General features: G+C 53.5%; 1 protein-coding gene across 1 annotated transcript in view; it reads left to right on the top strand.

The window, feature by feature from the left end:
• Positions 1-940: 940 nt before the first annotated feature.
• The window catches only part of WNT7A (Wnt family member 7A), a 61,546-nt gene continuing 47,648 nt past the window's right edge, over positions 941-14,838 (top strand). The window contains exons 1-2 of the mRNA XM_032149783.2: positions 941-1,171; positions 5,700-5,926. Coding sequence (XP_032005674.1) covers positions 1,101-1,171; positions 5,700-5,926 — 298 coding nt within the window. The 5' untranslated portion in view covers positions 941-1,100. The remainder of the gene's footprint in view (positions 1,172-5,699; positions 5,927-14,838) is intronic.

Here is a 14,838-nt window from a genome sequence, read left to right as displayed (position 1 = left end):
TTAGACTCCCCCTAGCTCACTGGATGAGGTGTACACCAAAGAAGGGAGTCAGCCCCCGCCCCCCCGCCCGCCCCGGTCGGCCAGGGCACTCAAAGCATTCTGTTCCCCGGAGCGAGCCCGAGGTGCACCACCCGCCGCGTCCGCCTGGTGTCGCCGCGAGCGCGCTCTGAGCGGCCAGCTGCGCCCCTCACACTCCCGCGGCTCAGGCGCCCCACTGCTGTTACGCGCGGGGCTACTGGGCCTCAGCCCGACTCCGTCTGTCGGCTAACAGCAGGATCCCAGAGGAGGCTGCCCAACCTGGGCATCCCCTGCCGCCACCCTCGAATAGGTGGGGATAGGGAAGAAACACGCTGAGCCAGTCTGCCCTTAGCTCTGCGAAAGGGGGCGCCCTCCCCTGAAGCTGGGGTTGGGGAACTGGGGTGTGCCCTGTCAGCCCCAGCTCCCTGTTCCGGGCTTGAGGGAGCTGGACAGCAGACCAAGGCACTAGGGCTCTCGGCCGAGTCTGGTCCACTCCACCCGAGGGCAGCCTCTGGACGCCCACTCGCCCTGCAATCTGCAAGTTAGTGACGGGTGGGGGGCGAGAGGGCTCCTACCGCCTGCAACCGGGCTGTGCTCCTCAGCCTCCCACCTGCACCCCGGAGCAGGGAGGGGGCCCCCGGGAGCGCGCATGGAAAGGCGCCAGCACGCGCCTACTGCAAGCTGCCCTGTCCCGTGGGCGCAGGGGCGCTGGGCGGGCGCTCCGGGGAGGCGGGCGGGGGAGGGGGAGGGGGCGGGAGAGGGACGGGGGAAAGGAGGGAGGGGCGGGGGCGGGAGGCAGCAGCGCCCCCGCACTCCCCGCGTCTCGCACACTTGCACTGGTCGCTCGCGCGCAGCCCGGCGTCGCCCCACGCCGCGCTCGCTCCTCCCTCCCTCCTCCCGCTCCGTGGCTCCCGCGCTCCTGGCGAGGCTCAGGCGCCGAGCGCGCGGACGGGCGCACCGACAGACGGCCCCGGGGACGCCTCGGCTCGCGCCTCCCGGGCGGGCTATGTTGATTGCCCCGCCGGGGCCGGCCCGCGGGATCAGCACAGCCCGGCCCGCGGCCCCGGCGGCCAACCGGGACTATGAACCGGAAAGCGCGGCGCTGCCTGGGCCACCTCTTTCTCAGCCTGGGCATGGTCTACCTCCGGATCGGGTAAGGGCTGCCTGCGCCCTTTCCGCGCGTGTCTTGGCAAAGTTGGCACGGCCCGGGGAGGGAGGTGTGTCGCCTGCGAGCCTCTGCCGGCCACCAACTTCCACAGCTTCTCTGAGAGGCCGGGTGGGTGCGGTGTGGGAGCGGTGGACACACAAAGGCCCCCCGCAGGCGGACACCCCAGGAGATATAGGCAGGGGAACTGGCCATCCTGAGGACGTCTGAGTCTGGAATCCCCCAGGACCAGAGAGAGCTGGTAGGGACGCTCCAGCCTGAGGGACTCTGGGGGAGGGCTAGCTGCTGCAAAGGTTCAGCCGGTCCCGGGGACCCTTCGGACCCGGGCATAGGGACAGCAGGTCTAGCAGGAACATCAAGCCAGGACCACAGCCGCTCTCGGGGAGCTCAGTCCCCGGAGCCCGAGAGGAACTCTCTCAGGAGGCGCGGCACAGCCGCTCCTAGAGACTGGGCAGTCCCCAGGTGGCTGGCTGGGCCCGTCCGTGCAAACAGGGAACAGGTACCCGGGAGGAAGGACATTCGCTGGCAAAAACATAAACCGCCGCTCGGAGCCTTGGCACCACCCAATTTCCAGGGACCCTTAGATTCCCAGAGCCCCTTCCCGGGCCAAGGGGACAGCACGTCCCACCCCCAACAAACACACACAAAGGTGGGACGAGAGGCGGCCTGAGACACCAAGGGAGACAAGCGCTAGAGAGAGGCGGGACACCCCGCCCCCTGGAACTGGGCAGCAGAGGCGGCCGGGCGCGCGAGCAGCCCTCCGGCTTCACCCAGCGTTTCTGTGGAGGTGGGGCTCGGGGGCGCTCTGGCTGGAAGGTGGGAGAGGGCACCTCGGGACGCATCCTGGAGCTGCTTGTGCAAAGCCGGTCACCCTTTGTACTTAAGACAACGCGTGTGAGGCTCGGAGCGGTGAGGGTGTGGGGGGTCTGGGCATGGATAGAGGTTCTGGCACTGAAGGGCCCGCTTGGTAGGTCTCACACACCCTGCCCCTCCAGCCCCCAGCAGCGAACCCCCTACCATCCCTTTTGAGGAGGGGTGGACCACAGGGGCTGCGGCGACCCTTTGTGTTTTGTCACTGCTACCCCCCTACCCCGTCACTTCCCCAGTCCACGTCTCTGGAGCGGGGATTTCGCAAGTTGTCCGGCCGCGGCCGCTAGCAGGTGCGTGCAGAGCCTACCAGGGGCCGCCAGCCCGACCAGCGGCGGAGAGGCGGCTGCGGGGCTCGCGCCAGTACCGCCAGCCTGCCGGTGTGTTTTAAGTGTTATTGATTCGCCCGCGTCTGGGTGGCTTTTCTTTTTTCCCCCTGCTTTAATCTTCATCTTGGCCCGCGCCCCGCCGCCCCGCGCACATCCAGCATCCAGGAAGCCAGTCGGTCCGATTGGCTCGGGCCGCGTGCGGCTTTATCTCCTTTTTAATTAGAAACGGGGAGGAGGGACCCGGTTGGCGGGGGAGAGAGAAAGGGAAAACAGCAGAAAATAACCTCCCCTGGCCGCCCCGCCCGCCCCCGGGCTGCCCTCCCGCTGGCGCCGCGGCCTCCCCGGATTGGCCCTGCGGGGGCCCAGCTGCCCGAAAGGGAGGGAGGGAGGGAGGGAGTCCTGCAGAGCGCTGGTCTTCCGCCCCAAGCTGCCCTCTGGGGTGGGGAGAGGTCCAGATCGGGGAGGTGAGAGTTGCAGGTGACTTCGGGCCAGGCCCTGCTGCTCCCTGCACCTCGGGCTACTCATCTGTATAGTGGGCATGAGGGGTGAAGTCTCAACGTCCCTAAAAGGTTTTTCCATTTCCCCAGATGTGACTGGGCCCTACCCGCTTCTGGCTGATGGTGGGGCATCTGTGGTATTCTTATTTTACTCGGATAGTTCAGGTGACTCCGCACTAGCCTACTGCAACAATCAGATCCGATAAGAATAATGATAATTACAACACCACCACCACATTTATGGGGCACTCACTATGTGCCTGGCACCTTCTAAGCACTTTCCACGTTCTAGCACATTTGGTTTTCACAGCAGCCAATGAGGTGGGGACTAGTTATCAATACCCTAATTTAGCCGTGGAGAAACTGAAGTGCAGAAGGAAGGAAACTTGCCTAAGATCGCAAAACTAATAAGTGAAGGAAGCTTAGATGAGAACCTAGGCCAGACCCTTAGGGGCTAGTCTATTGCACCTATGAATTTTTGGCCCCAGTATGCCAACCCGTCCACTCTCTGCTGGTGTAGAAATTTCCTGGTGGCCAGCTAGGTGCTCAGAGGGTCCTCCTGACAAATGATGCCAAAACATCTCCACTTAATCTTCTCATGCTGCTTCTTCCTCAGACATTCCCAGCATTCTAGTGTGTGTTAGACTCTGGTTTAGGGCTGAGATGCAGATGCAAAGCCAGGCTGTCCCACCTCCAACACCTGCTAGCTGAGAACCTTCCTCCAGGTCCCAACCTCTGTGAGCCACAGTTTTCAAATATGTGAAACAGATGTGATGATTCTTGCCCCACAGGGCTGTGTGGAAAGGTCACATGAGCTGCTGTTTGTGGCAGCACCCACCATACTGCCTTGGCACAGAGTAGGGAGACTGCCCAAGTTTACTGATGCATTTGATGCATATTTGGGGGCACCTGCCGTGTAATAGGTACTCACCTGGAGCTACATCTTTGAAGTGCCACAATCCATTTATTCAGTAGTCATTTAGTGAACCAGCAGACAGCCTCCCTTCCCTCAGGGAGCTCATCCTCTCAGGAGGAAGACAAGTGATCAAGTGAGCATGCAAATTAAAAACACATACATGAAAACATTTCAGGAGACCATGAGTAATCAAGAATATCCAGTAAACAAAGCAGAGATTGTGATGGGAATTTATTAGGGGTAGGGAGGGGAGGGAGGCTCCCTTAGCTGGGCTGGTCAGGGAGGTGACCCTTGAGGGCATGTGAATAATGGCAAGAAGCCAAGCTTGTGAAGATCAGGGGTGAGAGCGCTTCGGGGGAGAGGAGCCAGCAAGGACAGAGTGCCTACTGCAGGGAGAAGGCTGGCATGTGGCAGGAGCCTAGGGAAACAGCAGGAGTGATCAGTTGTGTGCTTGGAGGGCATGGGTCCATGTCACCTCCTCGAGTTATTGGTACAGGAGAACCTCGCTCTAACAAATCGCAACTCCAGAAAACTGCCCACAGCTGAGCCCCAGGACGAGGCACTTGCCCAGTGGCTCTACCTGCAGCCCTACCACTGCCACCAAGCCAAGCCACCACCAACCCTAACCTGCCTAGTCCCTCTGCTCCTGCTCTGGCACCCCACAGGTCTTTCCTACATGGAGCGGGGACCACCAGGTCATGTCAGTGTCCTGCTTACACCCTTCAGTGCTTCCTGGTGCTGCCTGATGCACCTGAGAAAATGCCAGCTCTCGGCCATCTCCTCTCCCCAGGATCTCCCTGCATCTCAAGCCCTGGTTTTGTAGCAGTTTCCATGGGTTCTTTCTATTCCTTGAAGACCCCGAACTTGTCTCCCAGAACTTTGCATTTTCTGTTCCCTCTGCATAGACTACCCTTCTCCAGATCTTCCCACAGATGCCTCCTGGCAATTCAGATCTCTGTTCTGTTCTAATGTCACGTCCTCAAGGAAGTCCTTCTTGATCACCTCAGCTAAAGTGGCCCTCACTTTCCTCACCACCCCCACACCCCAGTTGCCATCCCAGCATCTTCCTTTACTTTCTTCATAGTACATATTCATTTGTGACATCTGTGTTGTCACCCTCCCTTTTTCCTTGAGGGCAGGGCTTTGCCTGTCAGGTGCACAGCTGTCTCCTAGCATGGCACATGGCACATGATGGGTATCTGATATATATCAGTGAATAGTTGAGGAAGATAGGAATTCTCCTCGTAATAGTCACACACATCCTCTAGGCCAGTCTTTCCTGGAGTGGGATACGTGTACTCCATTGACAGCAGGAAGAAAATGCCAGGACTTCTACTTGCAATTACTTTTTAAGTTTTTTTACCAACAATAAAACATATACATACATGAGAGTATATGTTACATACACATTAAAAAACAGATTTTTTAGATGAACATCTGTGCACCCATCACTCCTTCAGAGGCACCTGCTGCATGAAACTTTGAAGTCATCATTTCCTTGCTTACCTTTACAATTTTACCAAAGAGATTATTCCCTAGCAATATAAGGCTTCTTTTGCATGTTTTTAAACTTCATCTGAATTGCATCCTACCATAAACTCAAAGGCAACTTGCCTTTTTCACTCAACGCAATGTTTATGACATACATCATCTTTTTCTGTTTCTAAAACAAAAATCAAGTGTGTGTGTGTTACACTGATATTGGGTATACGCATTGATACAAGAGCCTATGTAGAAATTATAGGGTTTCTACTCGAAAGGACATGAGTTAGGGGTGCAGGATCAAAAAAGTTGGGAGACCACTGTTGGGGGCCGTGGGGTGGCCAGTGCTGGACACCTGGGAAGGGTTCCCAGGCCATGGCCCCTTGCTGGCCTAATGCTCCATCTCTCTGTGTCTCTCCCTCCAGCGGCTTCTCCTCAGTGGTAGCTCTGGGCGCAAGCATCATCTGTAACAAGATCCCAGGCCTGGCTCCCAGACAGCGGGCGATCTGCCAGAGCCGGCCCGACGCCATCATCGTCATAGGAGAAGGCTCGCAAATGGGCCTGGACGAGTGTCAGTTTCAGTTCCGCAATGGCCGCTGGAACTGCTCTGCACTGGGAGAGCGCACCGTCTTTGGGAAGGAGCTCAAAGTGGGTATGTGCTCACCCAAACACCCCAGCAGAGTCTTACAGGCTATAGGGACACCAGAATACCCTCAGGTGCCCTCTGGAACTCCCTCACCTGCCCCTGCTAGAATGTCCCTCAGTATGGGGTCCTGCAGGTGCATTGACTTGCATTCAGGATTCTCAGTGAGGGTCAGGTCTCTGGTTGAATCCATACCCCCTCAATCGTTTATTGACAGAGATGCAAACCAGCAACCAGTGACCCAAATGTTAACCTCTGATACAGTGCTGATGTTGTGTTTTGAACTGAAGCCCAAATTTTAAAATTTGTTGTTTCACCTAAAACATAGGAATTTCTGATTTCTTTTGAAAAGTTGGCAGATCTACTCATAATTTACATGTGTGCCCATGTGGTTGCAAAGACCTGAAACTGAGGACACAGCTCCCTTTAGTTGCAGCAGTGAATGGGCAACCCATTCACTGCTGCAGTCCCCACCACTCCCTACTGCTGCCCAGCCTGTGCAATCCTGTGACATGATCCGCTTGACCCCTGTGGGCTTTTGACTTTGCAACTGTTTTATGGGAATGGTGCGTGCAGACACATACATACACACAGATTTTTGAGCCACACATTTGACTTCTGAAGCAATTATAACAGAAGTCTGGTGAAAAAGGGTCAGAGAGAGCAATGCTGGTCTCCAGGAGGCCCTGGTCAGTGGCAGGAGACCATGCTGTGTGTCTTCTGGCTTGTGTGCGTGTGCATTTGGGGACCAGAAACTGCCACAGGCTGGCTTCTGCACTGTGAACTTCCCTGAAAGCCAGGTCAGCCTTGGATATCTTTGGGTATCCCTGCCACCTCCTCCTCAGGTCACACTACTGTCACATCTGGGCTCCCAGACTGTCCCATGCTCCCCCATCTCATTGCCCTGTTGCTCCTAGCCATCCTGCAGTCCCTTCTGCACCCAGCAGGCAGGATCATCCTTTTACATGGAAATCAGATCATGTCACTGCGCTGCTTAAACCCCTCTGGAGGCTTTCTTGCATCAGAATGAAATCCCCACTGCTCATCTAGCTGCTGCTGACCTCTGCTACCATCTTCCCCCTTCACCTTGCTCACTCAGCCTTGTCCTTTTTCCCAAACACACCGCACTGGACACCAGCTATTTCTTCTGCCTTAGCTCCTTTCCTCAGTCCTGTGCCCCTGACCCTGTCCGGGTCTTCTACAACTTTTCGACCTTGTCAAAAGTCCCCTCTCACCTCAAAGCTCCATCCCATCAGCCAAGCACTTCACATTGTCTGAATCCATTCTGAACTGGTTTGCAATGTCAGCTTCATGAGGGCAGGGGCCCTACTCCCATGCTTACCACTGAACACTTACTTCCCCTTGCCTTTTGGAAGGAAGCACAGCCTTACCCATCCTTGCAGCGGCCTGGTTTTGTCACCATGTTCTGTGACTTATTTGCACCTTACAGAACTGCAGACAGGATCTCAGTATGCAGTCCTGAATTGCATTCAGGACTCCCAGTGAGGGCCAGGTCTCTGGTTGAATCCATACCATCCCAATAGTTTATTGACAGAGGTGCAAACCAGCAACCAGTGACCCAAATGACACCGGGTGACAAATGTCACCCGGTGTCATTTGGGCCACTGGTGAAGCTGGCAGAGGACCTTTCCAGAGGTAAGCCTTTTCCAGGGTCTTTGTTGTGTAGACTTTTGCGTTGCACCATCTGCCCTGCTTCTCCCTCTTCCCAACCCCAGGGCTCACTTTTTAGGTGGAAACAGAGGTCCAGAGTGAGAATGGGACTGTCCCAGGTCACATAGTGAGTGACATCAACACTGAGACTCCAGTTTAGGTTGCCTAATCTGTCTTGTGACCCTCCCCTTGCTTGTCACTTGTGGTTTTTGTGCTTTCTTCTACTCAGATAACACACACACACACACACACACACACACACACACCCCATTCCTGGGACCCAGGCATGGGCTCCAGCATTGTTTTAAATTTGTGGCTTCTGATATATAAGATCTTATAGATGAGGAAACTGAGGCTCAAAAGGGACTTGCTTGAAGTCAAGTCAAGTGAGTGGCAGGGCCTCTCAGGACTGGGTTCATTCCAGTATAACTTTCAGTCTCAGAACAGTCAGTATATCAGCTGGCATTGGAATAGTCCCCACAGAGGCCTGGAGTGGAGCAGGAGGGCTGCAGTGCAGGGCAGTGCCTGGACAAGGATCCCCTCCTGTTGAGCAGCCCCCAGCTGGCCATGGTTGTAGAAGAGAGGCTGAGGAGGAATACTGCCAGTGCACACCAGCAAGGAGCAGAGGCCAGTGGCAAGAGGCATTCTAGTGGGCTTGGCAGGCAGAGGTGGCTGGGGGAATTCCAGCAAAGAGAGGTGCCCAAGAAAATCCCTGGGACAGCGATGCAGGGCAGTTGGTTGGGGGAGCCTGGAAGGAAATAGGAGCTGGAGCCAGGAGGTATATAGGGTCAATTTAACAAGTTTGAATTTCTGAGTGGGAGCCGTTGGAGGATTTTGAGTGTGGGAGTGACTGCCAGAGGATAGGATGAACTTATGAAATTGCCACTATGAAATGATTTTTGGCCCACAAAAGTGGCAACATAATATATGTTGATATGCATATATTATGCATTGACTTGCATTCAGGACTCCCAATGAGGGTCAGGTCTCTGGTTGAATCCATACCCCCTAATAGGAATAGGAATCCATTCAACCTTATAGGAATTTTAGAAGATTCATGGAAGAGTGGGTATAAGTTCATTCATCATAATACTTGTTGATTTATTCATGCATTCACCAAGTTATTGGGTGTCCACTGTGGCTGGAGGCTCCTGTTCCAGTGTGTGTGTTCAGGGAATGGCTCTGGATTTGTGAGGGAGGTGAGCTATGGGCATGTCTGGGGGAAAAGCATGTCAGGCAAAGGGAACAGTAGGTGCAAAGGCCCTGAGGTGGAACGTGCTTGGGGGTGGCTTAAGGAACAGCGAGGCAGCTAGGGTGGCTGGAGTAGAGTGAGGAAGGCTGAAGGGGAAGGCTCAGGGTGCCAGGAGCTGGGTGGTGCAGTATCCCTCAGGCCAGGGCAGGGGGTCTGGATTTCCCTTCATGGGAATGGAGAGCTTCTGGAGGGGAGACAATAAGGGAGGGACAGCATCCGACTTTGGGTTTAGCAGCATCACTCTGGCTGCTGGGAAAAGCATGAACTGCAGGGTGGGGTGGCAGTGGGAGTCTGGAGTCTTGTTGAGTCTTCCAAGAAGGAGGTGATGGTGGCTCAGCCTCAGTGACAGCCATAGAGACCTGCTTTGAAATCTACCAGCCAGGAAGGAGGGAGAGTGACAAACTAAGGGCCAGCTAGGAGGGAGGGAGGGTGACAAACTAAAGGCCAGCCAGGAGGGAGGGAGGGTGACAACCTAAAGGTCTGCTAGGAAGGAGGGAGTCACTCTGGTCTGGACTTCTAGGGTAATGGCAGTGGGAAGAGGAAGATGAGTCAAGATGAGAGCCCCGAGAGTCTGAAACGCCCCTGAGCTTAGGTTTCCTCATATATAGACAGGTGTCCTGTTCCAAGACATCAAGAAGCAAGCATCACATTTAGGGTCACTGGGCTCCTCCTCAGTGCTCTCACCCCCATGGGGTTGCCACTTTCTGGGAATGACCAGCTAACAAGGACTGTCTTGCAGGGGTAAGGATCTGGCCCGTGGAGCTGTGGCCATTAAGTCCTGACTTTGAGCACCAGGACCCATTGTCTGCCTTTAAAGAGAAACTTCCCAAAGCTCCACCCCATACTTCTGCTTACATATCATTAGCCAGAACTTAGCCACATGGCCACATTTAGCTGCAAGGGAAGCTGGGAAGCGTAATCTTGCATTCAGAGTGGACATGAGACCAGCTGGAGCTCTGTGACTGAAGAGGAAGAGTTCTTCATCCCACGCCTGGCTCCCTTCTAAGTGTTCAGTTTTCCTGCATAGAGCTGAGGGGTGGCAACGGCATGTACCAGGCAAGGTCCCATTGCATGCTAGAAATTGAACCCCAATTCAAGCCACCTCTGGTGAAAGGGGGACTTATGTATGCCTAAGGAACTGGAGAGCCAGGGCGTGGTGCTGACTTTCGAAATGGACTGGACCAGAGGTAGCGCTGGCATCCAGCAACCCCAGGGCCACCTCTTGGGGCAGCAGGATGGCCTTTGCACCAGCAGTGCCACACCTTCCAGGTTCAAGTACCCCCAGAAAGAGCCTTGGCCTTTCTCTAGCAGCACTTGCAGAAGTTCTAAGATTCACTCAGATTGGACCAGCTAATGGGGCTTTACTTTTGGTTGTGTGCCCATCCCAAACTAATCACAGTGGCCAAGGGCAACAGTGCTTTTGCTGGCCCAGCGTGGTAGCCCCACCAGACCATCTCTCAGGGGAGAGGAACTGCTCACGAGTGTACTAGTCTGCTAGGGCTGTCAGAACAAAGCCCTGCAGACCAGGTAGCATAAACAGCAGAAATGAATTGTCCAGTTTCAGAAGCTGGACGTCTGCCATCCAGGTGTCAGCAGGGCTACTTTCCCAGAGGCCTCTCTCTTGGGCTTGCCACCTTCTCCTTGGGTTCTCCCATGGCCTTTCCCCTTGTATATGTGCCCCAGGAATCTCTTGTGTCCTGGTCTCCTTTTTTGTAAGGACACGGGTCATATAGGACTAGGGCCCACACTAACAGTCTCATTTTAACTTAATTATAATACTTCTTTAAAGTTCCTATCTCTAAATGCAGTCACACTCTGAGGTATTGACTCAGTCCATAGCAATGAGTGACCAGAGTGCAGCATGGTTCAGGCTTTAGGGAGAAGGCATAGGGAGTGTGGTGGGCTCTCAGAAGTGAGACCTCAGGATGGAGGGAGGAGTCTGGACAGTGGAGATGGCCCTTGATCTGGGACTTGGAGGGTAGGGAGAAATTTATCAGTGAGTGGGATCCCAGGCAGAGGAAACAACAAAGCAAAGGCATGGTCGTGTGAGAGCTATGGAGGGAGTGAGCAGGGGCTTGCAGCCTCAGGAGACGGTGGCTCAGGGAGTCCCCTGTGAGATGGCAGGCTAGATGTCAAGACCCTTCAATGCCAGGGATTATTTGAGTGGGGTGTGTGGCCCCACATCAGTTTGACCAACTGCTACCTTGGGCGGGGGTGTCTAAGACTTTTCCCTCTAGACTTTTCTTTCTTTCCTTCCTTCCTTCCTTTTTTTCTTTCTTTCTCTCCTTCTCTCTTTCTCTCTCTCTCTCCCTTCCTCACTCCCTCCCTCCCTCCTTCCCTCTTTCTTTCTTTTCTTTCTTTCTTTCTTTTTCTTTCTTTCTTTCTTTCTTTCTTTCTTTCTTTCTTTCTTTCTTTCACTTTTCTTACTGTGTCTTTCTTTCCTTTCTTTCTCTTTCTCTCTTTCTTCCTCCCCTCCTTCCTTCCTTTCTCTCTCTCTTTTCCTTCCTTCCTTCTTTTCTTTCTTTCTTTTTCTTTCTTTCTCTCCTTCTCTCTTTCTCTCTCTCCCTTCCTCCCTCTTTCCCTCCCTTCCCTCGCTTCTTTCTTTCTTTCTTTCTTTTCTTTTCTTTCTTCCTTTCTTTGTTTCTTTCTCTCTCTCTTTTCCTTCCTTCCTTCCTCCCTTCCTTCCTCCCTCCCTCCCTCCATCCCTCTCTCCCTCCCTCCCTCTCTTTCCCTCTTCCTTTCTTTCTTTCTCTCTCTTTCTTTTTCTTTCTCTCTCTTTCTTTTTCTTTCTCTCTCTTTCTTTCTTCCTCTTTCTTTCTTTCTCTCTCTTTCTCTTTTTCTTTCTCTCTCTTTCTCTCTTCCTTCCTTGCTGCCTTCCTTCCATTCTCTCTCTTTTCCTTCCTTCCTTCTTTCCTTCCTTCCTTCTTTCTTTCATTCCTCCCTCCCTCTCTCTCTTTCCCTCTTTCTCTTTCTCTCTCCCTCTTTCTCTCTTTCTCCCTTTCTCTCTCTCTCTCTCTCACTTTCTCTCTCTCTCTCTCTTTCTCTTTCTCTCATTCTCTTTTTCTTTCTCTCTTTCTCCCTTCCTTGCTTCCTTCCTTCCATTGTTTCTCTTTTCCTTCCTTCCTTCTTTCCTTCCTTCCTCCCTCCCTCTCTTTTTTCCCTCTTTCTCTTTCTCTCTCTTTCTTTCTCTCTCTCCCCCTCTCCCTTCCTCCCTCCCTCTGTACCTCCTTTCCTTCCTCCCTTCCTTCCCTTCCCTTTCCTCCCTCCCTCCCTTCTTTCCTTCCTTCCTTCCTTTCTCTTTCTTTCTTTCTTTCTTTCTTTCTTTCTTTCTTTCTTTCTTCCTTTCTCTCTCTTCTTTCTTTCTCTTCTTTCTTTCTTTCTCTTCTTTCTTTCTTTCTTTCTTTCTTTCTTTCTTTCTTTCTTTCTTTCTTTCTTTCTCTCCCTTCCCCCTTTCCCTTCCCTTCCCTTCCATCCCTTCCTCCTTTCTTTCTTTCATTCTTTCATTCTTTCCTTTTCTGACAGGGTCTCGCTCTGTCACCCAGGCTGTAGTGCAGCACTGCAAGTTTAGCTCACTGCAGCCTCCACCTCCTGGGCTCAAGCGATCCTTCCACTGGGATTACAGGCACACACCACCTCACCTGGCTAATTCTTTTCTGTTGTTTTGTAGAGACAGGGGTCTCACTGTGTTGCCCAGGTTGGTCTCAAATTCCCAGCTTCAAGCAATCCTGCCTTGGTCTCCCAAAGCAATGGGATTACAGGTGTGAGCCACTGCACCTGGCCATTTTTTTTCTTAAATAATACTGTGACCTCCCTCAAATTCACCCCCCAACACAACTTGTCATCCACGTCCTTGAGCCTCCCTCGTGTCTCTCCTGCCTCTCCCTCCCTGGCTACGCTTTCCCTATCTTGAATCTTGAGTTTCCCATTCCCTTGCTTATTCATGTTTAATGTATCATATGGAGATCTTCTCCAGAAGTAAATGACTTCATTTTGGTTGGATTCAATTGCTATTGTGCCAAGCTCCTCCCCCACTGGCGGCACAGCTCCAACACTGGGACTGGCCAGCTGCATGTCTGCCCAGTGAGTGGGTGAGAAAGACAATTTCAACAGCATCCTGATTTACACTTCCCTGAGAAGTGATGAGGTTGAAATTTCTTCCTGTATTTACTGGCTGTGCATGCTCGCTCTTCCATGAGTTACCTCTTCATGCTTTTTCCCCATTTTTCTGTTGGGTTGTAGGTTCTCCCATTGGGTTTGGCCAGCGTGGTTGTAGTCACAGTGCAGGGAAACCAGGGTTAGACCAGGCAATGCCTCGGGATGAGTGGGTTCCTCGGGGTGAGTGGGTTCCTCAGGGTGAGTGGGCTGTGGGAGGCTTCACTCTATCTTGTATCTTTTCACTGAGGATCAGTGTGGACCAGGAGCCAAGACAGCCCTTTCTCATCCATCACTTCATTGGGTCCTTGGCACCCCTGAAAGAAAGTGTGTCCACCTCCGTCTCGTTCCTGGGAGACAGGCTTAGAGTCAGGCAGAGGCTGACCAAGATCATGTGGCTGTTTTGTGGCAGAGCTGAAATCAGTTGTGAGTCCCCCCTTGCTAGGGGGATTCTTCTGTTTGTGTGATCCTGCCAGAGAGTCTCAAGTCTGCCATGTATTTGAGAACCCCTTGTCTTGCTGCAGGTGTGGGGCTGCCAAGTGAGTACTGAAATCAGAGTCACATGGCTGGGTTTGCATCCCAGCCCCACCCTTACCTTGCAGGTGACTTTAAGTGAGTACTTCATCTTTCTGACAGTCTGCAGAATGGGGGAGCCACGCACCCACCTTGCTAAGTGGTAGTGGCATTACATGATATGGGATGTAAGAGCCTGGCACATTGTTATCCATTGGATGACATCCCCTGCCCGCTTCCAGGAGGCCTGTGTGCCCGTGTCATATGAACACAAGCTCAAGGAACCCGGGACCCATGCTCTAGATTTTCTTAGTGTTTACCAGCCTAAGCTGACCATTTTGACTCTACCTCCAAACTATATCCCCCAATCTGTCCAGTTTTCACCACCTTCACCACCACCTCCTGATTCAAACTGCCATCTTCAGATACTTGTTGCCTGGACAAAGACATCAACCTCCAAATGCACTCCACCTCCTCCCTTTCATCCTGCAACTCATGCAGCCATCCAGGATGACATCTTCTCCGTGTTGCTCTGAGCGTGGCATCCTGCTGTGTAAAACCCTCCCGCGGTTTCCTGTTGTTCTGAGAATAAAATGCACACCCATCCCCTGCTCCTTTATGGACCTCTGCCAAAGTCCCTCCCACCTCAGGGCCTTTCCCTCACTGTTCCCTCTGCCTGGATGTTCTTTGCCAGCTTGGCTCGCTCCCTCTGTCTTTCTATCCTCTGCTCACCTGTCAGCCCCTCGGAGAAGCCTTCGTTACCCCCTCTCTAGTGTACACCGCCTGTCCTTGTCCGCTCTCACTGTGTAGCATTTTCTTTATGTCACTTTGTTACTCCAGGATGTATTCTCTCTAACTTGCTCATCTGTGCAGCGCTGTGTCGTGGTTCAGCCCTGAAGCTTCCTGCTTGGTCATTTACCAACAGTGGGCCTTGACCAAACGGGAGTGAGAATGGCACCATTCTCACAGGTGGCAGGAGGATGAGGTTACTTACTGCACTCAGAACTGTGCCTGGCACACAGGAAGTGCCCCATACATCGTAGCTGTGTTGTTATTATCGTCTGTCTCTCTGGCCAGAAGGCAGCTCTGTGATGGAGCAGGGGCCTCTGACCCAGTGCCTGGTACATGGAGGGCACAGTCCCTGCGGAGGTGCTCAGTGGATGTAGGGACATCACAGGTACCAGAGCAGCCCCCTGCCCCAACTCCTGTCTGCAGCAGGAGATGGCACAGAGGGTGCTTGGGAGAAGCAGCTGAGCGATGGTGGGCAACCTGTCCTCTCCTGCATTATGCAGGTCTCCACTCAAAGGCCACCTCCTCCAGGAGGTCTTCCTGG

Source organism: Hylobates moloch, unplaced genomic scaffold (assembly GCF_009828535.3).
Source record: "Hylobates moloch isolate HMO894 unplaced genomic scaffold, HMol_V3 SCAFFOLD_4, whole genome shotgun sequence".
NCBI lineage: Eukaryota > Metazoa > Chordata > Mammalia > Primates > Hylobatidae > Hylobates > Hylobates moloch.
Note: the sequence above shows the minus strand (reverse complement) of the source record. Positions and strands in the feature narration are given on the sequence as shown.